At 50.2% G+C, this 25,891-nt stretch overlaps 1 protein-coding gene and 1 long non-coding RNA gene across 6 annotated transcripts; both read left to right on the top strand.

The window, feature by feature from the left end:
• The first annotated feature begins 418 nt into the window (after positions 1–418).
• LOC309607131 lies at positions 419–10,631 on the top strand. 4 transcript variants are annotated; one of them, XR_014232268.1, is made up of 3 exons: positions 419–5,615; positions 5,744–7,109; positions 7,945–10,631. It is a non-coding gene; the product is annotated as an uncharacterized lncRNA (long non-coding RNA). The 4 variants fall into 4 exon arrangements; XR_014232269.1 differs by having other exon boundaries at positions 5,744–5,814; positions 6,107–10,629; XR_014232270.1 differs by having other exon boundaries at positions 419–5,243; positions 5,480–5,615; positions 5,744–10,629.
• A 169-nt stretch (positions 10,632–10,800) lies between these two features.
• On the top strand, positions 10,801–24,456 carry SEC61A1 (SEC61 translocon subunit alpha 1). 2 transcript variants are annotated; one of them, XM_082346654.1, is made up of 12 exons: positions 10,801–10,952; positions 11,128–11,195; positions 13,671–13,736; positions 13,824–13,902; positions 14,865–14,996; positions 17,004–17,113; positions 17,391–17,544; positions 18,978–19,138; positions 20,305–20,502; positions 20,713–20,904; positions 21,301–21,377; positions 22,549–24,456. In XM_082346654.1, exons 1-12 carry the CDS (start codon positions 10,946–10,948, stop codon positions 22,733–22,735), a joined length of 1,431 nt encoding a protein of 476 aa, XP_082202780.1. In that variant the 5' UTR covers positions 10,801–10,945; the 3' UTR covers positions 22,736–24,456. The 2 variants fall into 2 exon arrangements, with proteins under 2 accessions (XP_082202780.1, XP_082202781.1); XM_082346655.1 differs by lacking the exon at positions 13,824–13,902 and having other exon boundaries at positions 10,881–10,952.
• Positions 24,457–25,891: the final 1,435 nt, after the last annotated feature.

Below are 25,891 nucleotides of genomic sequence, written 5' to 3' on the forward strand. Positions count from 1 at the left end.
GCATTTCCTCTAAGATCAGGAACGAGACAAGGATGTCCACTCTCACCACTATTATTCAACATAGTTCTGGAAGTCCTAGCCACGGCAATCAGAGAAGAAAAAGAAATAAAAGGAATACAAATTGGAAAAGAAGAAGTAAAACTGTCACTGTTTGCGGATGACATGATACTATACATAGAGAATCCTAAAACTGCCACCAGAAAACTGCTAGAGCTAATTAATGAATATGGTAAAGTTGCAGGATACAAAATTAATGCACAGAAATCTCTTGCATTCCTATACACTAATGATGAAAAATCTGAAAGAGAAATTATGGAAACACTCCCATTTACCATTGCAATAAACAGAATAAAATACCTAGGAATAAACCTACCTAGGGAGACAAAAGACCTGTAAAAAAAAAAAAAAAAAAGAAACGATCACCACAGTAAGGCTAGCTATTATCTGTCACCATATATCATTGCAAACTTCGAGTGTGTGTGCGACGAGAACTTTTAAGATCTATTCTTTTAGATCTTAGGCCATCAGTTCTTATTTATTGAGATGCCGGGTCAGGGAGGGAAGGGGGAAGAAAGGAGAGCACTGATGGGAAAGTAAAGGCCTGGACGTCTCCCCGGGATGCCGATCAGCCATCTCAGAAGTAGTTCCGAGCTCCCGTGGGCTTTCAGGACCTCCAAGGACCCTGCCAATTCTAAGTCCTGGGGTGCTGAGAGATAATTATAACAAGGCAAATGTGCTCCATTGCTGCCAAGGTACAACACACAGTGGAAGCAGATGGCATGAAGAAGTCGGGCCCAACCTGGGGGCGCGGGGGAGGCTGCGTTAGGTGGAAACACCTGTGCTGTGATGCGTGGGTTTTGTCTGAGCAGAGGGTAGCCTGCAGGTTGGGGAAGAGGAGGAGGAGGACGCATCCCAGCAGACAGAGTAGGTGTGAGGAAGAGCACTGAGCAGGGCAGGGCGGGGTGAGGGCTGAGGCTGGGGAGACAGGCGAGGAGCTTCTGCAGTGAGCTACTGTCTGAGCGCCAACAGGGCTCGGTTCCACGTGTGGGCAGTGGTACCCCACAGAGCTGCTGGTGACGCTCAGTACCTGTTGTTCTCTTCTTCCATAATGATGGAGCACTGTGTTTATGGATGTCAGCTGAATGCACAGCCGTGTGAAACAATGATCAGACATCTAGACTCGGCAATTCTGCTCCCAGATACAGACCCAAGGTAAATGAAAAGACCTGTACACAAATATTCAAAGCAGCTCTATTAAAAATAGCCCCAAACTGGAAACAACCCAAATGTTCATCAACAAGAACAGGGGTAAATAGATTGTGGTGGAAAACCACAGAGCATTTAAAAAAAAAAAAACAAATTACTGCACACACAGCAAGGATGACTCTCACAGACATAGGCTGAGTGCCAGACACAAAAGATGCCATGCTGAACGCTTCAATGTACTCAGAGTTCCAAAATAGGCAAAGGTCATGGACAGCAACAGAGGTCAGGATAGTGCTTACCTGGGGGAGATCTCGAAACTGGGAGCCACACAGGGAGCCTACAGAGGCACTCAGGGTCTCTGTCTTGGTCCTCGGTATGGTGACCCAGGTATAGACACATGCGCACACTTTTCATGCTGTGTGTTTTAGTCAGAGTAAGCTATACATGCCCCAGCCTCCCTTGCAGCTACGTGTGAGAATGGACTAAATTCTGGCCTACGAGATATACGTGGGAGTTGTGTGTGCAATTTCTAAAGAAGGTCTTTAAAGGAAGGAAGTGTGACTTTCCCTTCCTCCCTCCTGCTGGCTGGAATGCAGATGTATGGCTGGCGCTTGAGCAGCTATGTTGGACTATGAGGTGTCACACGTGGCAGAGCAATAACATAGAAGGAGCCTGGGCCTCTGAGACCACGGAGACTGGCCGAAGCCCTGGGACAGCTACTTCCAGACTCCTTGAAAGTTAGAGAAATGAAGTGTCTGAGCTGCTGTTATTTGGGATTTTCCATAACAAGCAGCCAAACGTAATCGTAAGTGATACAGACACCATGGAGGACAAGTGAGCAATGGACAGGAGCGCTTTAGAAGCCTGTGGAGGGTGGACTGGACAGGGCCACCCAGGAGGGAGGAAGGACAGTTACTGGGTGATGCAGTTGTCCTGGCAGCGGACGCTGTGCCCAAACAAGGGCGGTGATGGCGGGGGATGGGCCAGAAGACATGGAGGAGGTCAGTGCTGGATGTGCACGTGATGACCACAACAGAGCAGTGAGATGGGTTCAAATTTCAGAGCCTGGGAATTAGGAAAGTGATGATTCTGTTAAACACAGTAGGAAACAAGGCAAGGAGAATGTTTGTGAAGCAAGGGGACAAACTTGATTTTCCCTCCTTGCTCATATACTAATTTTCTGAGTCCTTTTAGACGCACACTAATTTCCAGTGGGTTCTCACTAATAAAGAATTGCTTTAACAAAACTCAGGGGAGTGATTTGTGGGCACAAAGGGGACCGTCAATTACCGACTGACGGCATGCTAAGTGCTTTACACACTTTTGCTCACTGAGTTCTCAGCCCTGCGACACAGTTCAGGAGATCACGACTGGGGTTAAGCTACCTGCCCGCAGTGCCAGGGCTCTTCAGACACCTGGGTTTGAAGCCGGGCCTTCCGACTCCAAAGCCTGAACTCGAAATCTCGACAACAGTGCTCTTCAAAGAAGTCTGGGCTGAGCACGAAGATGCAGGCCTGCCTCGCACATGGAAGGCGTCCCCCCTGCCGGACCACCCCGGATCTGCCCCACGGGAGCTAAGCGCACTCAGCAGACCCTTTCTCGCTCCAGAGCACCTGTCTTTCAAGCCCCTTGTGTCACAGCAAAGTCCCTCTTGCACATCAGAACACAGACACACCGCCTCTTGTCTATGGCCACTTCCCGCAGCAGCCCTGACCTCCTCGGAGGAGGAAGCCGAGCTTGGAAAGGAGACAGGAAAGACACAGCAGCTACCACGGCCCCAGGCCTGACCCCCGGGCCCGTTCCCGTCCGGCCCCGACCCTGGTCACTCAGGACGGCGGAGGGACACTGGACCCTGGGCGCCGGGCGTCCCTCTAACCCTGCGACTCTCAGCAGTGCTGCCGTCATTCACTCAGCAAACACTGACGAGCAGCCCCCGGCGCCCTTTGCTAGAAGCCCGAGCATGAAGGCAGGCGGCTGACCTGCTTTCCCAGAGCTAACGAGGCAGAGCAGGGGCAGCGCACAGACAGGAGGCTCAGCCCGGCGCCTCGGGGCTCCCCTCCCCTGGGGCCGGAGGCCTGCGGAGCCCAGCCCTTCCCTTGAAGGGAGCCGGCCAAGCGTCCCTGCAGGAGGTGGTGGGAGCAGAGAGGAAACGTGGCACCCACTGGTCTGCGGAGGCTGTGAGGCCTGGAAGGTGCTCAGAGCAGCCCCCGTGCACCTGGCGGTCAGCAGCGTGCCAGGTGGCTTTGGGGTGCCCCAGGCCGCAGTCCGCAACTGTCGCCCAGTTCCCGAGAAATGAGAGAATTTGGGTAATAAAATAAAGTCTAACCTTTTTTTTTTCCTTTGTGCTTAGTCTAGTTTCACTCGCTCACAGGAGGCCACGTGCAGAAGCGTCGCACCGGGCACCTCAGGGCAGAGCTCCTCGTGGGAAATGGCCGCCTGCAGAGACGCTGCGGGAGCACGGATCCCGCGATGTGCGCCAACCCCGCGAGAACTACAGGAACCTATAAAGCAGCGCCGCACCGGCCTTTCAGGGAGGGCGTGTCCCGGGCGTGAGCCGCCCCCCTCCATTCTTTCCTTTCCGCCCCCCTCCATTCTATCCTTTATCAAAGGATAAAGCTTTCCTTTGCTTCCGAACTGAACTCACTCGCATCCTGCCGGCTCCCATGACTCGGGGCAGGAGGACCCTTACCGGGGACCAACTAGAAAGGGTCGGTTAACACTGACAGCCAACGAGCTTCTGGGCTGGCATCAGTTGGCAGCGACACCATCCTGCAGAAAACCACAGGCCCCAAGCACAAGGAGGCGGCTGCGGGGAAGGGTGGGAACATTCTAGAAGGTCCAGGAGCTGTTCCTGCAGGCCAAGTCAGCCTGGATCCAAAGATGCCTGCACACAGCCCTCTTTCAACCCAGCTGAGAACATGGGCCTTTCAGGTTTAAAATATCATTTGCCAAATACTGTGAGTCAAAATAGATACAGTCCATCTTCAGAAACATGGCAATACACACCAAGAACTTTAAAAATGTTTATTGCTTTTGACCCACCCAGAAATTCCCACTTTTGGAATTCTATCCCGAGTAAATAATAGGATATGTAGGCAACATTTTGGTCATGAAGATATTCATCCCAGTGTGATTTATAATAGGAAAAAAACAGTGAACAATCTAAACCCCTAACTTCAGGGAAATCGTTACGGAACACCATGGTGCCTCCCTGGATGTACCTCCCATGAATATAATATTAGAATGAGGTTTATGGAAAAAATGTGAGACAGTAGGAAAACAATACACAATATAATAATACTTAGAATACTTATTTAAATATTAAAATATTTGAAAATCAAAAATGATTTGATACAAAAGCAATATACAAAACGACACACGGTCACAGTTATATTAAAAGTACGTAAGGAACAAAGACAAAGGAAACCGACCAACACTCTCTCCAGATGGGAGATTACGGAGCTTTTCCACCACTTGTCTGTACATTTATGTATCTTCTAATGTTCTGTAATGCCCTGAGTTATTTTCTAATCAGAAGGAGGGACTCGCCCCCATCTTCCTACCAGCGAGAAAACATCGCTGCACCCTCTCCTTCTGCCTCCTTGCTGGTGAGACCTAAAGCCTGGCTACACCTGACGTCCTCTGGCCTCGCTCTGTGCCCAGCGGCCACTGTGGCTGAGAAGACACTTCAAGACCACGAGCTAGCACAGGCTTTCGGGGGCACTCCCACTCTCCTAGGCGGGGCTGTCCTGAGGAGATGCAGGCTGGAAACCTCGACACAGATGCCAGGCCTCTTTGGAAAAATCCAAAGGCTGAATTTGGGATTCAGTTTGCCACGGTGCCCCCCCCACCCCGCATTGCATACCCAGCTTCCTTCACTCAATTATGGTACTCCCCTGACCCCAGAAAGCATTTGCACTTGTGAGCCCCACAGGAAGACTTGAAACTCCTAAGTTATGGACATCCATTTTTCCTGCTTTATGAAGGAAAACAATGCAATAGGAAAGAATGAAGTTTCTGAGCAGAAACATGCAACGGTGAGGAACAGTGGCTCTTGGCCTCTGGTTCTAGGTGTCCCAAGGCCCAGCAGCATCTCCATCCGTCCTGCAGTTCAATTGCTCAACCAAATCTTGCATTTCATGAGCTTAATTGCAAACTGGGCCTGAATCTGCCACCTAAACTGCTACCCTCAACCCCTACCGGTGATGCTGTTTTTAACTGCTGTCTTAGTCAATGTTCATTGACTGTTCTGTTGGTCATGTCCGCCGTCTAGCTTCCTTGTCCATCCAAGCTGAACCCCGAGAAGACAGATACAAGTCGACCCCAGGTTCATCAAAAGAGCTTTGGAAGTATGGGTCACTCCTGCAGAAACACTTCATCTATCCCTCAACATGGAAGAATATTTTCTAGTAAGTATATTTCTAGACCAACAGGATTTAACTGTCATGTTGTAAAGAACAAAATTATGTACGTGACTAGATTACAGTAAAGTGCAGTGAGTAATCTGTTAGTAATGATTTGCTTTTATATAAATCAGATGGAATCCATTTGGACTTTAAATGTGGTTTCTTAGGAAGGAATGAAGGTCTTACACAGAGGACAAAGAAGGTAACTGCACACAACTCGAGGGACTGTTTGCAATATAACTGCTACCAATAAGAGACATCCCAGCAGAATGTTCCAGAGTTTAGCCCATGACCAATAACACACTTTGTTATTATTATTGGGATAATGGGAATCTAAGTGTATATAAAATACACCTCATGATCCCCTTCAAGAAAGACTATCTACTGCACCAAACTGAGCCCCTTTCGTAGGTCTCATGCTCATCAATACTAGCAATTATCATATACCTCCTGTTTGCTTTGGGTTTAGTTTGCTCTCTTTTCTTTTCCTCTAGGTAAACTCAATTGATCCTGAAGGTCTGATTCTTTCCCCTGCCTAGTGAAATCTGCTGTTGAGCCCTCTAGTGAATTTTCCACTCATTATATTTTTTTACTCCCAAATTCCTATGTTTATAATCTCTTTATTGATATTCTCTATTTGGTGACACAGTGTTCTCACACTTCAATTCTCTAGACATGCTTTACTTTAACTCTGTACTTATTTAAAACAGCTGACTTAAAGTCTCTGTCTAGTAAGTCCAACGTCTGCACATCCTTAGGAACAGTTTCTATGGATTGCTTTTGTTTCCTGTGTATGGACCATATTCTCTTTTCTTTTTCTTTTTTTGCATGTTTCATAATATTTTGTTGAAAACTGGGTATTCTAAGCAATATAATGTAGCAACTGTGGAAATCAGATTCTCGCCCCTCCCCAAGGTTTGCCTTTATTTTTGTTGCTGTGTTTCATGATTTGTCTGAACTGATCCTGTAAAGGCACATGTGACCACTGAAGTCTCTGCAGAGATAGCTTAGTGGTCAGCTAGTGATTAGACAGGCATTTCCTGAGCCCCTGGGCCCAGCAAGCCTCCCAGTGTGTGCTGAGGGGCCCAGCACTGGACAACGCTGCCTAAGCCTTCACTTCCTGCTGTGCGGAGCCTGGAGGCTGGCCCGAGGAGAGCTCAGGGCCTTCCCAGGGCTTTCCTGAGCATGTCACAGCCTTAGGCACGTGACTCCTCCACCTGTGCGTGTGGCCTTCTAGAAGAGCAGGATGTTTTGGAGCTTCTCAAAGCTGCCCCGGCTGCCCATGCCCCAGTTTTTCCCTTTCAGCTTTTTGGCTAGCCTGTTGTTTGTCCTAAGCATTATTCACTGCCTCAGGCAGTTGTGAAGTTCAACAGCTGCCTCTACATGTTTGTGAGAAATGCCCTGGGGAGAAGACTTTTTGCACTGGAGGAACTCTGAGCTCCAAGTCAGGTCAAATGAAGACAGCTTTGCAAGTGGGGTCTTCCAGAGACCCTCCAGGCAAGTCAAACAGTCTGAGACTTTTATATATTCGATATTTCTACTATAACTAAGTCACAAAAATCACTTCTTGAATTTGCTACTGTGTTCAACCTCAATCCATGGAGCTTCACAAACCAGTTAGCCAAATCTCAGGATGCAACTGAAAAGTTCATTCATTTCTCCATCAAAACCCTTTTTATATTATTGATTAGACGATCCAATAGTTTTTCTATTGGAATTGATGCTTCATTTTGTTTCAGTGTACCTATCTTCTTTTCATATCTGTATCTTCCGTTTCGAAGTTTCCTTTACTTGTTTATGTTATGCAAACATAAACAAATGTTGTGTCTCTCCAAAATTCATGTTAAAGCCTTACCCCCCTACCCCCACGATGTGATGATTTTAGGAGGCAGGGCCTTTGGGAGGTAATTAGGGTTAGATGAGGTTATAAGGGTGGAAGTCATGAGGATTAGAGCCCTTGTAAGAGTCCCAAGAGAGCTTGCTTCCTCTGCTCTGCTGTCTGCCACGAGAAGTCGGCAGTCTGCAACCTGCAAGAGGGCTCTCACCAGAACCCAGGCGTGCTGGCGCCCTGACCTCCCAGCCTCCAGAACTATGAGAAATAAATTCCTGTTGTTTAGAAGTCACACAGTCTGTGGTGTTCTGTTATAGAAGCCTGACCAGACTACAATAATTTACAAGTATTGTTCAATCATTACATTATGATTGAACATTACGTTACAAATAATGTTCAATCATTCCAGAGTCCACTGAAACAATGTCAGCTCTAATAATTATGATTTTCCTCATAAAGCTAAAATATTGATATTTCCATTAAAACACATCTTTTATTAAGGCCAACACTCCTAAAGTTATATTCTTCGATGGCTAACCTCTGCACTTCAGCTTCTATCACGGTGAACACACAGAACATACTGATTTCCAAACTGCTTCTGCCGCTCTCACACTTCAAGCTGTCCATCAAGGTGCAATTTCCAGTACTTAATTTGCAGTTCTTTCTGATATATATTTGATGCATGGTAAGAAATACAATTTATGAGAAAAACATGAGAATTACTTAACTTATATCTTGTATTGCTTTATCCAAAATTAATTAAATTTGATCACTTAGTGACAAATTAAAATATCCACATTTTTTTCTAAACTTTTGGCTGAAACTCCAGACTCTTCCTAGCATTATTTCACTGGCACTTTTTGTACAAAATCCAATGACCTCTTCAAAGTTGTAAAATATTCCAATGATATTTTTACAAAAGTTATCTTTCCATTGTATATATATATATATATTTTTTCCCACCAAGAAAGCTCAATACACTGTATTAAATGCAGCTCCCAGTGTCATAAGATCAACAAAAACCATTATCTTCAAAATATTGAAATTTGTATTTTAAGCAAATTATTAAAACACTTTTATGTGAAGCAAATGAAACTTCCTTGAAGATGATTTAAAATGCACTGCTTTGTTTTCCAAAAAGTTGTTTTCTCATTAGATACATCTATTTTGTAAAAAGTGAGTCCACAGTACCCACCCCCATATCAATACTATTCCTTTAGAAGTTCTATTAAATATTTTCATGGAAATGCTCAATTTTATGCAGTGCTAAAAATTCCGACAGTCCCTCTGTATCTTTTTGACTGCTTTATCTTCACTTTCATGACATTTTGGGAGTTTTAAGTTTTCAAATGTTTAATATATGAAACTGATTATATTTTAAATTTCTTCCTCATTAATGACCACAAATTTTTTTCACTTGAACCACACGTTTTAACAGCATCCTGATGAAATATACATGTTTAGCACTTTGATCTTTTAACACATAACTTTTGAGCACTATTTGCAGCCAAACTTTGTCATCAGCGCTAACACAAATGCCTGGTTGAAAAAAATCGTCATTTTTCACTCCAGAAATACAGATTTTATGTAATAAAATGTATTTAATACAAGTTTTATTTTGTGCAGATTCTTGCACAGTATCAAAACAAGTTCCAGGCTGGGACTCACTACTACTGTAATTCCTTCTTTGTTCTGCAGATTAACAAGACTCACATTTATTATATATGAAACTATTAAAAAATTTATCCAGATTTTGTTGCCTCTTCACTTTAGTATTTGTTCTTAACATTTGTAATAAAATCTTAAGTGTATAAGTATAAATACACTGCACACCTGCTACTGTAATTCAAAAGAATTACACTATGCTAACAAAATTATTTTTAGTGGTTCTCCTAAAGCAATTTGTTTTGTTAACACATGCAACTTAGCCACAGTCGCTTCAGTGACATAAGATGTTCCTCAGATGTGGCTACAACAGAAGGCCCTTTTTCTATGGTACTAACGTCCTAAAACTGTCAGTACAAACCCGAGTTTATATGAAAATTTATATTAGCTAATTGTGACTGTACAGTTACTATGATACTATTTACCATGAAGCATTTCAATATTTTCACCATCAGTATAGTGCAGGGTGCATATGGGCTAAATGTCAGCTCTGATCTACCTGCTGAATTGAGTCCAAGGGCTGCCAGTTTCAGCTTCTGGTCAAAACTCCGGAAGAGATTAAGAACGGGTCCTGGATGGCAAGATGGGGCTGCATCTCAGAAGCAGCCCTATGACAGTAGTCGTGCTTACTTTTTTTTATGTGAGGAATTCATATCAAGTGATGCCACACCTGGGTCACTTCACTGAAGTTCCTGCCCGCCTCCTGCAGTCATTTGAATTTTCCACCCATAGATTAGGTTTTCACAAAAGGACTTCCCGTCTTAGAAAAAATCCTGAGGCAAAGATTTGCAAATCCTAGCTACCTGCTAGAAATGGGAGGGAAAGGAAAAACAGAAACAGCAATCCCTAAATTAATACTGCAGAAAGCATCTAGCCACATCGGCATCTCCAACTCCGACTGGTCCAGCTCCAGACTGCTCTCCACGAACCTCCCCTAACGCCAGGCAGCGGCGCCCACCTCCTCTAGATGCTGACAGCACAAGTTCTCTTCCCTTAGATTACCTATCACGTGCCACCCGTGATCACAGGTGCCTCGGAAATAAACTTCAAAAGCCCCGTCTGGCACCCCTCGCCCCACCCACCGGCCCCAAGAACATTAAGTCTTATCCCTCCCCTTCACACAGCCCCGGCTCCAGCCAAGCAGGAATCCTCTCCCGAGATCTCGGGCAGGCACAGCGCCTGCCGTGCTCGCAACAGTTCCTCCCCCGGGACGCCTCCTCTGGGAGGCCTCCCCGGACTCCCCGGGCCTCCCGACCACGACCTCATCCCCTCCCCCGCGTCGGCGGGGCCCGCGCCCCGACCGGCCCCAAGTTCGCTCAATGACCCCACAAAGGGGTGTCCGTCGGCCCCGCCGCCGCGCACCTGCTGGGCGTCGGGCACCGAGGTGGCGCCGGGACAGGCTGGCCCCAAGGCGCTCACTGGCTACACCAGCGAAACAAGTTACCGGTGCCGTGAAAGGAACTGGTGGAAGCCAGCATCCCGCTCAGCTTCCCCACCCCGCGCTCGCGGCTCAGTCTGCGCAGGCGCATACCCCCGTCCCGGCGTGCCCCGCGCCCCTCCCGCCCCGCCCCGCCGGCCCTCCCTCCGACAGGCGGCGCGGCCCCGCTGCACGCCGGGAGTTGTGGTCTAGGCGTGGGCGGCGCGCGCGGCTGAAGCGCGTGGCAGGAAGCGGAAGCGGAAGCGGCTGCCGCGGCGCTAGCACTGACGTGTCTCTCGGCGAGGCGCGGCGCTCCGGAGCAGGACGGGCGGCAGCGGAGCCTCGGTCGGAACGTAGCGGAGCCGGAGCGCGACCCGGAGCCCGACCCGGAGCCCGACCCGGAGCCGAGCAGCCGCCGCCATGGCGAGTGAGTCCCTCGGGGCAGCCCGGGCGCGGCCGGCGCGGGCGGGACCTCGCTCCCCCGGCGGTGAAGCCCACCCGGCCCGCGCCCCTGCCCCTGCCCAACCTGGCCCCGCGGACGGCTTCCCGGGGCGGCGCGGGCTCCTCCAACCCTAACTTTACTCTTGTTTCTTCCCCCAAAGTCAAGTTTCTGGAAGTTATCAAGCCCTTCTGTGTCATCCTGCCCGAAATTCAGAAGCCGGAGCGGAAGGTGAGTCCGGGGAAGGCTTGAGAAAACTGCCTGCACCCCGTTAAAGTGGCCCCAACACGCCGAGTGGACGCCTCCTTCCCCCGAGAGTGGTCCGGGTGGCCTGCTTGGTGGGAGCCTCCACCGAGCCGCCGAGCTTCAATTGGAGCATTCTCCGTGGAAGTTACTCGGGCGGGCAGAGCCTCGGTTTGCTCTGTCCCGAGGTGGATCCCGGCCTAAGTGAGTAACGCCTCGAGAGCCTCAGATACTCAGGTTGAGCGCCCCTTCCCGCTTCAGCTCCCGCAGAAGCTGATCGTGGGCGGGTCTTTCTTTTAGGAGATGCTTTTTGTATCCAGCTGCTACAAGGAGCTAAGAGCAGGCACTTTTCTCTGTACGGTCGAGTTTGCGCCTTTTCCGTGGGCCGTCACCTTGCTGAGAATCAGGGCGTTTTGTGACCCCTGCTTTTACAGCAGGTGCATTAAAACATGGAAAGATAGAGATGTAGAGCTGTGTTGAATCTTTATCAGAATTTCCGCTGCTGCACAGCTTCAGGCCGAGACAGTGAGCGTTACCAGTGTAAGTAAAGCTATGAAACAAGAAACGTTTCATTGGGTTCTTACACAGAATTAATAGGAATATGTTTCTGTTCTGACGTTCTTTGCATCTGCCCCACATACGTGCTGCCTTTGATGGGCTAATATGCAAAGTTGTGTGTGTGTGTGCCCTCAGTGTGGTAGAAATGGTGGGGCTCTGGAGGCAGGCCCGCCTGGGACCCACCCTTCACACAGCCTCTTGATAGCTGTGTGACCTTGGCCTTGTAACTGAGTGTGGTGCATGAAGCAGTGGCAGTATGTGCAGGGTACAGCAGTGGCTCCAGAAGGGATGAACCCTGGAAGACACGATGCCTGATGGCGGCCTTGAAGGAGGAATAGAAGTGTCCTTGAAGGAAGGGAAAGGAATTCTAGGGTAAGAAGAAATATAGAGTGTGCTAAGGCAGAGAAAACCAGTGTGGTGGGGGGGCGGGTGTTAGATGTGCTTCAGTGTTGATAGAACGGAAAGGATGGGTGGGAAGCAGTGGGAGCCATAGGAGCCGGACAGATTAGAAAACTGCTCTGGGGTAGGGTAGAGGGTGAGAGCGCTGGAGGGGCTTCTGCCATGAGAGTGAACTATGGGAGTGGCCTAGGAGATGGGGGTGGGTGGCGGGCTGTTAAGAGGTAGAGTGACAAGACTTGGATAAACAGTTTTGGATGTTTTGCTGTTGAATTTGGCTGCATCCAGGAGAGGAGATTTGGTTACTTAAAAATGAGGAGTCTTGTAAAAATTGTCCACTCTTTTTCCATAAAGAGTCATTTCCATACAAGCTTGTTGTGTTACTGGTCAGCCTGACGTGGTGTTGCCCTCCTTGGTCTCCTCCTGATTTCTTGGTGGGATCAGATGACCAGAGGACGAGTTCTGTGAATTCTCCCAACTTCACGTGGAGTATCTGAATGTCGAGTCCCTGCGCCTTTGTGTGGTTGTCTTGTTGAGGCCTGTCTACAGTGGTCAACACGGAGGCACTGCGGCCCCATGCTGACCAGAGAGCCAGGACTTCGACTCCATGCTCATTCAGACTGCAGCTTAAAAGAGTGTTTTTTAAGAACACGATTTTGTCCATTTAGTACCGTCGCTCACAAGGTATTTCCATGTTAAGATCCTTAGTCCACACAATAATTGCTGTGTGTTTTTTTAAGTCCTTTAAAGCCATTCTTGCTGTGCAGGCAGCAGGTGCTAGTGAAGACACTTAGGTTTTAGAGCAGAGGAGCCTTGGGCAGGGGGTCTCAGCTTCCCTAATGATGCTTATTGGTCATCCATAAGATGACTGAAGAGTCACCTATTCTAAAGTTAAACAGATGCTACTAGTAGTTAGTGAGTAGGTTGAACACGCAGCTCTCTTTCACCCTTCCAGTGTTTATTACATTGTTCTACCCTAAATCCATGGAGAATACACAAAGAAACAATCACAGATTGCAAATTAGTTGACTCCAGAATAACAAGATTTTGTCAGTTACAAAACCTTATCAAATGAGAAGTCATTGCTCATGTGTTGTAAAGGCTGGTCTGATTTGGGAATCCCTTTCTATTGCAACATTCTTTGATCTTGGGTCTGATCCTGAACTGTTCATGCTGATGGTTAAGAGCACAGGCTTTGGAGTCAAACCCATTGCAGCTGTGGGATTTGGGACAAATTACTTAGCTTTTCTAAGATTCAGTTTTCTTGTTGGAAAATAATAAGATAACGTTAACGTGGTGTGAGGATTAAATGAGATGATGCACACGAAGGTCTTTGCATCTGTGCCTTGTGCATAGAAAGCACGCAATACATGTACTTACGCTTGGTGCATGGTTTGGAGTGTTCAGGGCTCCTCTGGTGAGCAGAGAAAGGGGTCTGATCAGAGTCTGTTTCTGTTAATCTGCTTACGAAGATAACTTGTTTCCTTAATTGGCTCTATTCTTCTGTAGATTCAGTTTAAGGAGAAAGTGCTATGGACCGCCATCACCCTCTTCATCTTCTTGGTGTGCTGCCAGGTGAGCGCGCGTTTGGTGTTCCAGTGTCGGGGTGGGGATGTGAGGGGCCGGAGACAAGTGTGCGGGCTGCTCTCTGCTTGTTTCCAGATCCCCCTGTTTGGAATCATGTCTTCAGACTCAGCCGACCCTTTCTATTGGATGAGAGTGATCCTCGCCTCTAACAGAGGTAGGACTGGCCCTCTGCATCCCCTGTACTGTGCGGGCTTCACTGGCCTCCTTCAGTTAAAGTACCGGCCTTGGCTTTACATAGGGTTCAGAGCGTGCTGTGCTGAAACACAGCCTTAGTAAATGCCAGCTTCAGCACCCAGGCATGTCATCCTATTCAGAGTTGCTTTGAATGCAGTACAAAACCTGTAACAGCAAGATAAGTCTACATCATAGAGAATTTCTTAAAACATGGAAAAACTAGAATGCTTTTTAAACAGCTGAAATGATGACATTTCTACCTATCTGTCTCCTGTTTTGATAACATTCTTTAGAATATGTAATTTGTTTCTCAGCTGCGTCTTTTCCACATCTACAGGTTACATATACATGTCCCCCAAAAAATAAATATATAACAGTGTATTGTATACTCTAACCAGTTACCTACTTGGGGTGAAGCGGGATTTTGAATGCTTATGCTGATAACTGCTTTTGATTAACTCATTTTTAAAATACGTTTCAAATTAAGTTCCAAATCAGTTGGAAGTATAGCCCATTTTAGCATAATGGAAATAGAGGTTTATTCACAACTAGATAGAATTGTACTGGCCTCCTTTCCAGACTCTGGAAATTATTTGAATGTTATCCTTTCTTATTAACTGATGAAGAGACGAACCTTTCTTATCTCTGTACAACCAGCATGAATCTGTTTACGGTGAATTTAAATGCAGCGATCAGTTTAAATGCCATGTGATTCCCTAAACAGAATAAGATGTTACCTGGCAGACTGAACAGAATGAATTGAATTACCCTCTGATTGCTGATATTTTGGGGTTATTCTCTGAATTAAATACTGCTGGCAAACTGAAACACACTGGGTTTGTATCAGGGGCACACGGTCCAGTTTCGCTCATTCATTTTCTTAATAACGTCTTGCTTCTCCATGCTAACTTCGGTTGTACTTTGCCTCCCCCTTTCCTTAAGGCACACTGATGGAGCTGGGTATCTCTCCCATTGTCACCTCCGGCCTCATCATGCAGCTCTTGGCTGGCGCCAAAATAATTGAAGTTGGTGATACCCCGAAAGACCGAGCCCTCTTCAATGGAGCCCAGAAGTGTAAGTGAGATTTTGGATGATGTTCAGATGTCTGTAGTTGAGAATTTGAATTTGCTGCAAAGTTTGGGGCATCAGAAGTCCTTTTGGTTTTTGGGGGAGGGGGTTGTTGTAACCTCCGTGGCCCGCCAGCCCTGCCTGGCCTGGCTCCGTGGCCTGTGTTAGCCAGAGAGCACTTGGGGCGGCTGGACAAGGCGGGGGACGGGTGTCGTGCCCCGAGGCTGCATGGTCCAGGGAGGTCGCCCTCCGCCGCCACAGTTTCCTTAGCACTTAGAAGGAGATAATGTCTCCTTCAGAGCTGTTGGAAGAATTCATTTGAATAATGTGTGTAAAACATCAGTGAGTGCCTGGCATGTAGTAGTTACTTGGCAAGGGTTGTATTTCTTTTTTCTGGGAGTTTAAAAGGATTCATCTTAGGGGAAGGATGGTCCTCTCAACTTAGCTCTGCCAATTACCAGCTCTGTGACTTTGGGGCAAAGTTAGATGACAGTTCTTATGTCCCAGTTTCTTCATCTATAAAAATGGGGATAATAATGATACTTGCACAGTAGTAAATAATAAGCGGCACTGGTAACAATGACCAGTCATCAGAATTCACCAAGTTCAGCCTGACTGAACTGACATATTTTTTTTTTATAGTAATCTTTTATTTATTTTTATATTTATTTTTGGCTGTGTTGGATCTTCGTTTCTGTGCGAGGGCTTCCTCTAGTTGTGGCAAGCAGGGGCCACTCTTCATCGCGGTGTGCGGGCCTCTCACTATCGCGGCCTCTCTTGTTGCGGAGCACAGGCTCCAGACGCGCAGGCTCAGTAGTTGTGGCGCACGGGCCTAGTTGCTCCGCGGCATGTGGGATCTTCCCAGACCAGGGCTCGAACCCGTGTCCCCTGCATTAGCAGGCAGATTCTCAACCACTGCGCCACCAGGGAAGCCCTGAACTGACATATATTAATTAGGAAATGATATTTGCAGTTTCCTACCCAGTTATATTTTCTTCCATACCAGCATGTTTTACAGATCTTAAGTTAGTAGGTTTAAAGAGTTGAGTAAGAAAGAGTAATCTAACTTAAACTTGTCAGTTTCAGATACAAATCAGGATTTTTAAACATATATGTGTGTTATTTGTCAGAAGTACAAATCAGCTGTTTCCTCCTTGGTCTTAGACAATTTTTGTAGCTTTTCTCTGCTGTTTTTTCTGCCTTAAGAATTCAGTCTTATTGAGCACTTCTTAAGAATTCAAATAGGGACTATATTTGACAGGCACTTTGGAGTAAAATTTTATTTTTTTGGCAAACTAAGCAGAAAAGCTGAAATTGAAGCCCAGTCCCATACTAAGAGATCCATCTAGCATCGTGGACTCAGTAAAAATGAGTGGATTCCATTGTGTGTCACAATGAAGTGTAGTGAATGATACAGGATACAAGACCATCTACTAAAAGGAGAACCTCCCTTAGGAGAGCTTTGTGGCAGGAGAAGTGGGCTAAGTGAATTGGTGGCACTGTGAGTTCTTTCCTTAACTAACACGTTAAACAAACTGGGAAGGGATTACTTTATCCCAGTTAGTGTTCTGTGCCCTGGACCCAGACCTGAAGCACGAGCCTGTCGGGTGGCCTGGGCGAGTGGTTCTCCCAGAACCCGAGCTACCTGATGCCCTGAGCATGGGGGCTGCAGGTTGGGGTGCCTCTGAGTGTTGTCTTCAACACCTGTCATAAGAAGCAGGTCTGTCATGCTTCAACTGTTTCTCTCCTCCCGTCACCGAAGAGAAGTGAATTTAGGAGGAGGTGGAATTAAAGAGCTCACGCGCTTTTGTTGCAAGCGTTTGAGTTTTTGTGTATTCTTGTCACTTGGACCGTGCAGTTGCTGAGCGTTTCCTGGACGAGCCCCTTGGGGGCAGGGTCAGTCGTGTTCACCTTTGTTCTCCCAGTGCCCGGCACGGAGCTGGTGTCTGGTAAGTGGTTCCTCTAGGACCGTGGGGTGGCCCACCCTGAGAACAGCTTTCTTCTGATTCCTAGTGTTTGGCATGATCATTACCATCGGCCAGTCCATCGTGTATGTGATGACAGGGATGTACGGAGACCCTTCTGAAATGGGCGCTGGGATCTGCCTGTTGATCACCATACAGGTAAGGTTAGGCCGGCACCCCCTTCCGAGGCGCCCTCACACCCACACTTGCCAAACAACAGATCTGAATCGAGCATAAAAGGACCTCTTCCTGAGAAGAAGCCCGAGCCCTGTGCTTGCCCTTCTGAATTCACAGAGGAGCCTCCACCAGCCAGTGTCCCCTCAGCCTTCAGGGCCCACGGCAGAGAAGCCAGTTCCTGACGGGGGACAGCACCACGCCGTGGGGAGCAGCAGTGCAGTCTCTGCGTTTCTTTACTTTTGTTGTTTAACATTCACAGCTCTTTGTTGCTGGCCTAATTGTCCTGCTTTTGGATGAACTTCTGCAAAAGGGGTACGGCCTGGGCTCTGGGATCTCCCTCTTCATTGCCACAAACATCTGCGAGACCATCGTGTGGAAGGCGTTCAGCCCCACCACCGTCAACACCGGCCGAGGTGAGACCCTGGGGACAGGGTTCCATCGGTACCTCTCCTGATTTTTCTCCGTGCATCTGTAAAGTGTTTTAAAACACGGGTTTATGCTCATGATGATATGTAACTTGCATTTTCCACCTTAAGAGTACGTCATAGACATTCGCCCTGCCAGAGTACGTTATCCTGCCTCATTTTTCTGAGCACAGTGTGGATTTCACTGCAAGGATGAAGCAGGTTCTTTCAACAAGCCTTCCTCTGGTGGACGTCTAGGTTGTTTCCAGCCTTTGCTGCTATTACAGCAGTGAGACGGTGAACATCCTCATATGTTCATCTTTACATGTTTTGACAGTTGCTCTCAGTAAATAAGTTTCTAAAAATGAAATCACTGAACCAAAACACTTGGTTATGCAAAGGGCAACTTTGTAAAAGAGGCAGGAACTTTGGTGCTCATGAGCTGGGTTCAGATGCTGGCTGTGCCCTTGGTTGCCAGGATTCAATGAGAAATAACATGAAATCGTGTGATGCCTGGCTCACAGTAGATGCTTGGCGAATGTGAGTATTCTATCTTAATACCCACGAAGAGTGCCAAGGAAATCTTGTTACAGAGGATGTTTTCAATGTAAAGTTCTAAACATTCAGGGAAGTATGACTTATTAGGAAAGGAAAATCAGCTTTTTTCATCACTAAATATGTTATTTACTCAAAAGAGTCCCGTGAGAAATAAATATTCATGCACATTTGACTCTTCTTTGAAGTGAATGCTGGAAACAGAGTCCCTGACCTGCAGAGACCACATAATCTCATTAGTGAGACTAAAAATAGGTCCCCAGACCAAAGAAGGCCATTCTTGCTCTTTTCCTTGGGCCTCTGTCGAGCTTGCTCTGCTTCCTGGCTGTGTTTTCCTGGCTCTGTCGCTGGCCTGCATCCCTGGGCACCCTCTTGTGGTAGGGCGTGAACTCCGCTAGAGATCGGCCGTGTGGTAGGCACACGTGTTGTCCTTTCTGCTTGGCCGTCGGTGTGAGGAGCCGAGAGCCCAAGCCCGCCTCGTGCGGGCAGCCTGCACCCCAGAGCTGGGGGGCTGTGCTGCCCGGGAGTCCCCAGGGACGTGGGTTAGGCAGCTCTGAGCCCCTCCTCAGGCAGGACCCCTTCGGCTGGAGCTCAGCAGACCCTGCTGTTAGGACTTCGCAGTTGATTGTTCCACACATCTGGTGGCCATTGACTCACAAGCCAAGAAAATAAGATCAGTTAATTCAAAGAGGTAGAATAGCCTGTTTCTGCAGGTTGAAATCTCTACAGAAGAAACAAACGAGGGCTGAGAGCCCTCCCTGTGTCCCTGTGGTTATAGGAGCAGGCACTGTGAGTCACAGAACTAATTCCATCTCCTCTCGGTTTTGGCCACTAGGAAGCTTAGAGCCAAATTGAGTTGCTTGTTCCTTTACCTTCGCCTGTAACAGGAATGGAGTTTGAGGGCGCCATCATTGCACTGTTCCACCTGCTGGCCACACGCACAGACAAGGTCCGGGCCCTTCGCGAGGCGTTCTACCGCCAGAATCTCCCCAACCTCATGAATCTGATCGCCACCATCTTTGTCTTTGCAGTGGTCATCTACTTCCAGGTGCGTTCAGATCCAACCTTGGGGAGTTTTGACATCTGCATTTAAGGTTCAGAAGGGCTTGGTGGGCGTGTCCCACATCCACACCCCAGGGGTAGTGTGACCCATCGTATCGCACTGAAATGATGAAATGGCATTTGAAGGAGCAGGTTCCGTGGCATCACGGGCACTTGCCTGAACTAACACAGTTGAGGCAGATATAACGTTTCTGAAACCGTGTTCCTGTGGGTTGGGACTGTCAGCAAATAGAGAAGATTTTTTTTCAAGGTCTTACAGCTCAAGAGAAGTGAAGAGTAATCAAAGCCTAAGGCCTCACTGCTGTCTTACCCAAGTTAGTAGGTGCTTTTAGGCTGTGTCCTCATCCTCCTGAGACCTGTTGAGTCTGCGTGACTTGCTTCTGAATGAGAGACCTGAACTGCCCGTTGCTTTTCTGTAGTTGGATTGGTCTTTGTATTCTCTGATCAGCCGCTTTGTATCCTGACATTCATTGAAAAGAGAAGAAGGGACAGCAGTTGAGAAAGCAGTTTAATGCTTGTGAAGAGGTATTTATACCACCACATGCTGAGGACTGAACACATCTGTTCCTTCAGCCAAGACTCTTAGTCCGATGCCTGGTGAATGACAGGCTATCTCTTCCCGGGCTTGGGGTCGGATTGTTAAGATTTTATTTTAAATCTTCTATATTCTGAACTCTGTTCTAGGCACTGGGAGATTGTAAAAAGTACATAAAGGAAACCGTTTCTATTCTCCAGGGGTTTCAGAGGGTGAGGTTACGTTCGTAGGAAAGTAGAGGAGCCTAGGTTTTCTGTAATGACGAAGAACACCCTGAAGGTGGCCGTGCTGGCTGCGAGGCGAGGGCGTGGCGGCCCCGTCCGGCCTCGGTCGGGGCTCGGGGAGGGCGCTGGAGCGCCCGTCAGAACTTCCTGCGTATTCCACGTAGATGTGGCTACGACGTGGTGGGCTTTGTTTTTGACAGAACACTGTGCTGTGCTCGGGGGCATTTTAAGCCAGCCTGTCGGGACCCTTCTGTCGGTGTGCCCCCGAGTGCAGTGCTGGCTGGGGAGGGGGGTGGGGGTTGGGCACCGCCGCTTGGGGCAGCTCCCTGGGGGCACGCCTGGCACGTGGCTGGAGCGAGGCAGTGAGGGCGTTTGGCTCTGTTGGCTTCTCAGGGCTTCCGCGTGGACCTGCCCATCAAGTCGGCCCGCTACCGAGGCCAGTACAACACCTACCCCATCAAGCTCTTCTACACCTCCAACATCCCCATCATCCTGCAGTCCGCCCTCGTCTCCAACCTCTACGTCATCTCCCAGATGCTGTCCGCCCGTTTCAGTGGCAACCTGCTGGTCAGCCTGCTGGGCACCTGGTCGGTAAGTACAGCGGCTTCAGAAGCCAGATGTTTCACCCAGAGATGCTTTCTAATTGTGCCTATTACAAGCTCACATGAAGGTTTCTTTTCGGTAAGAAGCCTGCACTGTGGGCACTTGGGCAAAGCTGTTCTTTCCCACCCGCTCAGAAGTGTCTTTGCCCTGCGGCTGAGGTGGGGAACGGCACTCACAGGCTCTCGCGAATCCTCCCAGGACACTTCCTCTGGCGGCCCAGCACGCGCCTATCCCGTTGGTGGCCTTTGCTATTACCTGTCTCCTCCCGAGTCTTTCGGCTCCGTGTTGGAAGACCCCGTCCACGCCGTCGTGTACATAGTGTTCATGCTGGGCTCCTGTGCCTTCTTCTCCAAGACGTGGATTGAGGTCTCGGGCTCCTCTGCCAAAGACGTGAGTGTGAGCTTCAGCTTCTGGGGGGGGCCAGCCGGGGACCGGTGTTTCCCTCCTGCAAGTGGCATCAGGGCTCTCGGCCTGTCCCCCCTCCTGGGATGGTGGCCTGTGAACGCGCGTGGCGCTTTGTCCTCGTTAGGGCCGGTTCCAGAGCGTTCATGGCCGTGGACGGAGCCCAGGGTAAATGAATCCATGCTCGCCTGCGAAGCTGCAGCCAAACTAAAACTAGACTTTCTCATCTGACATCTTTGTGGCAGTTTTAAAGTTACCTTCACCGATGTCGTTAGGGTGCCGGGGAGGGGAGTCTGTGGCTGGTACCACCGTGAACTGTCTACCTGGCCCTCGACTCCACGTCTGAACTTGAACGTTGTCCTCCCCTTGATGGGCATCACGCAGGTTGCAAAGCAGCTGAAGGAGCAGCAGATGGTGATGAGGGGCCACCGAGAGACGTCCATGGTCCACGAGCTCAACCGGTGAGTGCTGGCCGGCCCTGGCAGGCTGACGGACTTCCCCGGGCCTTCCAGTATCGATGCGCTTGCTAAGGGCTGGGTGCTGGACAGAGCAAATCAGCGCACGCGGCACCTCTCCTCAGAGGCAGCCACACAGAGGGAGACAGAGCGTGTGTCCAGGTGGCCGCGGGGCGGCTGCTGAGGCTGCTGACCGCGCGGGACCTCGCCGCGCTCCTGCGGGCAGCGTGCTGCAGGCAGGTCGTGCAGGGGCCCTCCAGGAGGAGGCGGGGGGCGTCGAGTTCGGGTGAGGCTAGGGAGGCTGGCAGAGAGCGCAGGGAGGGCTCAGCATCCGGAAGGTCAGCGCCGGAGGCTGAGACCCACCGGGCGGGGCGGACGTCGTGAGTGTCTTAGACTTTTAAGCCAACTTATTTCAACTCATTTCTTCCACCATCGCTGGATGAACGTGAATGGTTTCCTGTAGAAGTCTGTTTACAGGATCAGGTTTTGTAATCAGGACCAGGTCTGTCCTGGGGACCATAGCTCGCTCACCTCAACTGCAAGTCAGTATGGCAAATGCCAGATCATTTTCTGATTCCTATCAGAGATGCTGGGCAATTTTGTTCATTCCCTTAAGAATTCTCTGAAGCTGAATTTATACTGCTGTTGAATAGAAATATAATGCAAGATGCATGTGAAATTTTAAGTATTCTGGTAGCCACGTTAAAAAAGTAAAAAGATACACCTAAAACTAATAAAATGTTATATGTCCATTATCTCTTAATAAAAAAGAAAGCAAAAAGAAACAGGTGAAATTAATTTTAAGAATACATTTTATTTAACCCAATATATCCAGACTCTCATTTCAAGTTGACATAAGAAAAGTCATAATGAGATAGTTTATGTTCCTGTCTTCAAAATCTCATGTGATGTTTTCAACATCTGCTTTGGACTGGTCCCATTTCACTAGCCACATGTGACTCGTGTGGCCACTTACTGGACAGCAAGCCCTAGTCCAGACCATTAAGGTGTGAGTAGATGAGACTTTATGGGGGCCGTGGAGTGACTCCTAGAGGAGTCCGGTTCCTAACTCAGAGGTAAGCAGGTCGGCTGCCCGGCCCTTCCTGTAGCCTGGGCGAGGGAGGCCAGGCTGGAGGGATCTGCTGGCGGCCCGTGGCTGACCCGTCTCCCTCCCCAGGTACATCCCCACGGCCGCGGCCTTCGGCGGGCTTTGCATCGGGGCCCTCTCCGTGCTGGCTGACTTCCTGGGTGCCATTGGGTCTGGAACCGGCATCCTGCTTGCGGTTACCATCATCTACCAGTACTTTGAAATCTTCGTCAAGGAGCAGAGTGAGGTCGGCAGCATGGGGGCCCTTCTGTTCTGAGCCGTGCCTCCTGGACCAGGCAGAGGCGGCGTGCTCCACGACGGCCAAGGGAGCAAGGACGCCACGCTGTGGGCGCTGTCTCGGGGGTGCTGCTGTGGCCTGAGGACTTTGGTTTAATCACCTGTTTGAATTTCACATTCTTTCATTCCACTTTCTAAAGTGCTAGAAATTTTTCAATTTGCAATTTCGCTTTTCATTCTGGCATTGGCAACAGAACTGTAGAAGTGAGGTCTTACTCAGCTGACTGCCAGAAGTGACTGTCCCCTGTGTCCGCGTCACTTTTGTGTTAACCTTTGCACATTCTCAGTGCTGTCGGCGACTGCAGTGGTCTCGGCTGCTCCCCCCCGAAGGGCATGTCTTGTTGGTTAGAAGCACAAGCAGTGTTGAAATGTCTCCGTCTCGGGTGGCAGGAGGGCGAGCGCCTGGGAGCAGGGCATGTGTCTTCCGGTGCGTGTGGGCTGCGCCCTGGCGTGTCCCCTTCACAGTCAGGCGGGAACATCTGGCTTAAAACGGGTTCTCTGGAAGACACAATTGTTTTCCCTTTTAAAAGTTGTTTTTTAGGACAGAGCTTCTTCCAAAAGAGAGGAACGAATTTCCAGAAGACCACGCCCATCTGTGCATTTTTCTGCCTGTGCCTGTGGGCTGACCTGGCTGTGCCGTCTCTCTCTTCAGTGATGGAGCCGGGCCACGATGCCGCAGCTTTGCATAGTCGAGCCTGGCCGAGCTAGTGGACATCGTGCGGAGGACCCTGAGGTGCTGGCTCTCCAGTTCCTCCCGCTGTCACTGAACTTGTTCTCCATGGTGTGTCCCTTCCCACTCGCCTCCCGAGAGGGGAGGTGCTGTGGCTGGCCTCAGATGCTACCTTCTAGGCTGAAGACTTCCCACTGGTATTTTTTTAGAAGATTTTTACTGTGCTTAGGACCAAACACAAGTGAAGTAAATGACAAGATAGCTCTGATCTCTGCTTTCACCAAAACTGCCCAGCAGAGAGGAGGGCCCAGGCCCTCCATGTGAAATCCATGGTGAAATCAGGGTCAGAGAGATTTTTTTTTTGCCACGTTTCACCCATGTTTATATGGAAAAGACTCGCAATTATGTCTAAGATAAATTGTTTGCAATAACAGGTCATCTAGACCTTAGGAATTAGAACCTTCTCTTAAGGCCTTTAGGGAGGCCCCTCTCGGGGACCAGCAGCGCTTGGCCGCAGAGACAGCAGAGGTGAGCTCCGCAGCCTGAGGGCTTCTCCCTGCCCCGCGGAGAAAGCAGACCCCACCAGCAGCAGCGCACAGCGGCCTTCAAAGCACAGAGCCAGTCAAGGTGGCCGGCTTGGCACCCGCCTGAGTCCACAGGGGCCCTGAGACCTCACTGGCTGTGCTGCCCAGGAGACAGGCCAAGCGAGGGACAAGAAGAGACTTGCCCAGCACCACCCGGCAAGTTGGCGGCAGAGCCCGGATGGGCCCACAGCCCATCGACCCCAAGCCAGGGCGCCCACTGTACCACACGTGGCCTTGTCCGACCCAGTCCCGAGCGGAGACCTGACGCCCCTGCAGCCCTGCTGCAGCCTCTGACCACTGCGTGGCTCGGGCTCCTGCCCTGCGGTCACTGGTCGCTGGGGGGTGGGGCTGACCCCAGCTTTCAGGGGACTGTCACTGTGGACGCCAAAATGGCATAACTGAGATAAGGTGACTAAGAGACAAATAAAGCCAACTTTTTACAAGCCACCTGGTGGTGGTCTCTTGGTTTTCAGTTCTCCTGTGTTACCGAGGCCAGTGAGAGGAGGGTGGAGCCTTGGGTGCCTTCGGGGGTGTGCGGGGTGAGGCTTGGGCCCTGGTTTTGCACGGGGTTCCCAGGTCCCGCCTCAATGGAAGTCCCTCCTCAGAAAGGCGTGTGCCTGGAAAGCTTCCTTGTCCTGGTGATGGTGCCAACTGCACGCTCGGGTGTTTGGTGCTGAGTGCGTGGGCTGTTCCAGCACCCCCAGGAATGGACGGTGGGGCGACGTCTGTCCTGTGAGCGCAGCGCCCTCCAGCTCTCCAAGTCCAGGCTAGGAGGCACTGCTGCCCTTGGCTGAGACGAGCGACCTCACACACACCGAACCTGTAGGCCTGGGAGGGTCTCCGCCCCGCCCTGGGCCCCCGGCATCTTGTGGACGGCAGTGGCTGCTCCCTTGGATGTGCTGTGCAGAAAGGCTCCCGACTTTCCACTGAGCCGAATGGCAGGTGTTTCCAGGGTGAAGTGAGAGAAAACCTCCCGCTCGCCCACGCTGTGAAGCCGACACGCCCGTCCGGACGAGGCCTCACCCCAAGTCCTCCACCACCACCCTCTCCTCCGTGGCCCCCGAGGACACGTGGCCAGCCTTCCTCCTGAGCCAGCTCAGCCTCGGAGTTCCCACGCAGACAGAGCCTTAGACCTCGTATTGGAAATCTGATCTCTGAGGTGCCGTGCAGCCGGGGCAGGAGGTCCTCTGGGAGCCCTGGAGGGACAGGGCCTGGGGCCTGGCCTGTGCAAGCCGCGCGGCCACAGGAGCCAGGCGAGCAGGCAGGCGGCCCTGTTCGGACCTCCAGAAACTCAAGTCAGAAAAGCTCCTGCCCGCAGGAAGCATGCATCCCCTCACTGCCTGGCAGTGTGGCTGTGCCCGTGGTCGGGAGCAGAGCCCGTGCGAGCAAGGCCACGTGTGGTACGGTGGGCGCGTGCGTGGCTCAGGTGACGTGGGCTGCCCCTCGGCCCTCACTGCCTGCCTGTGGCCTCTGTGCTGGCAGCCGTGGGGCAGCCCTCGTCCCCTGTGGGGCAGGCCGTGCACCAGCCACCGCCAACAGGAGAACTCGTCCTCCCACGGCTCCCGAGAAGAACCAGGCCCCGGGAACTAGACTGCGGCCAACGGTCGCACAGCTCCTCCTGCAGGCACCTCTGCCAGGGGCCTCGTCGGAGCGAGGACTGGGGCCCGGGGAAACGCGCCCCACTCCAGTCAGCCGGCCCTGCTCCAGGCCCACCGCCGGCCCCTACCTGCTGACCCCGCCCCCGCCCGCTGAAGGCCTTTCCTGGGCCGAGTCCCCACCAGGCTGAGTCTTCAGCAAGCTCACATGTAGGGGAAACGGGTGAGCTGCCCATCTCCACCCGAGGGGTCAGCCCATGGCCCAGGTTAGAGGCTGGCTTCCTGAC

This window comes from Balaenoptera borealis (assembly GCF_965194805.1).
Source record: "Balaenoptera borealis genome assembly, chromosome: 12".
Taxonomy (NCBI): Eukaryota; Metazoa; Chordata; class Mammalia; order Artiodactyla; family Balaenopteridae; genus Balaenoptera; species Balaenoptera borealis.

What these genes read in the sequence shown, in the direction of transcription:
- SEC61A1 (XM_082346654.1), top strand. An exon ending in TTCAGAAGCCGGAGCGGAAG is followed by an intron (nt 11,196 to 13,670) that starts GTGAGTCCGGGG and finishes ATTCTTCTGTAG; the next exon opens with ATTCAGTTTAAGGAGAAAGT. An exon ending in GATCCTCGCCTCTAACAGAG is followed by an intron (nt 13,903 to 14,864) that starts GTAGGACTGGCC and finishes CCTTTCCTTAAG; the next exon opens with GCACACTGATGGAGCTGGGT.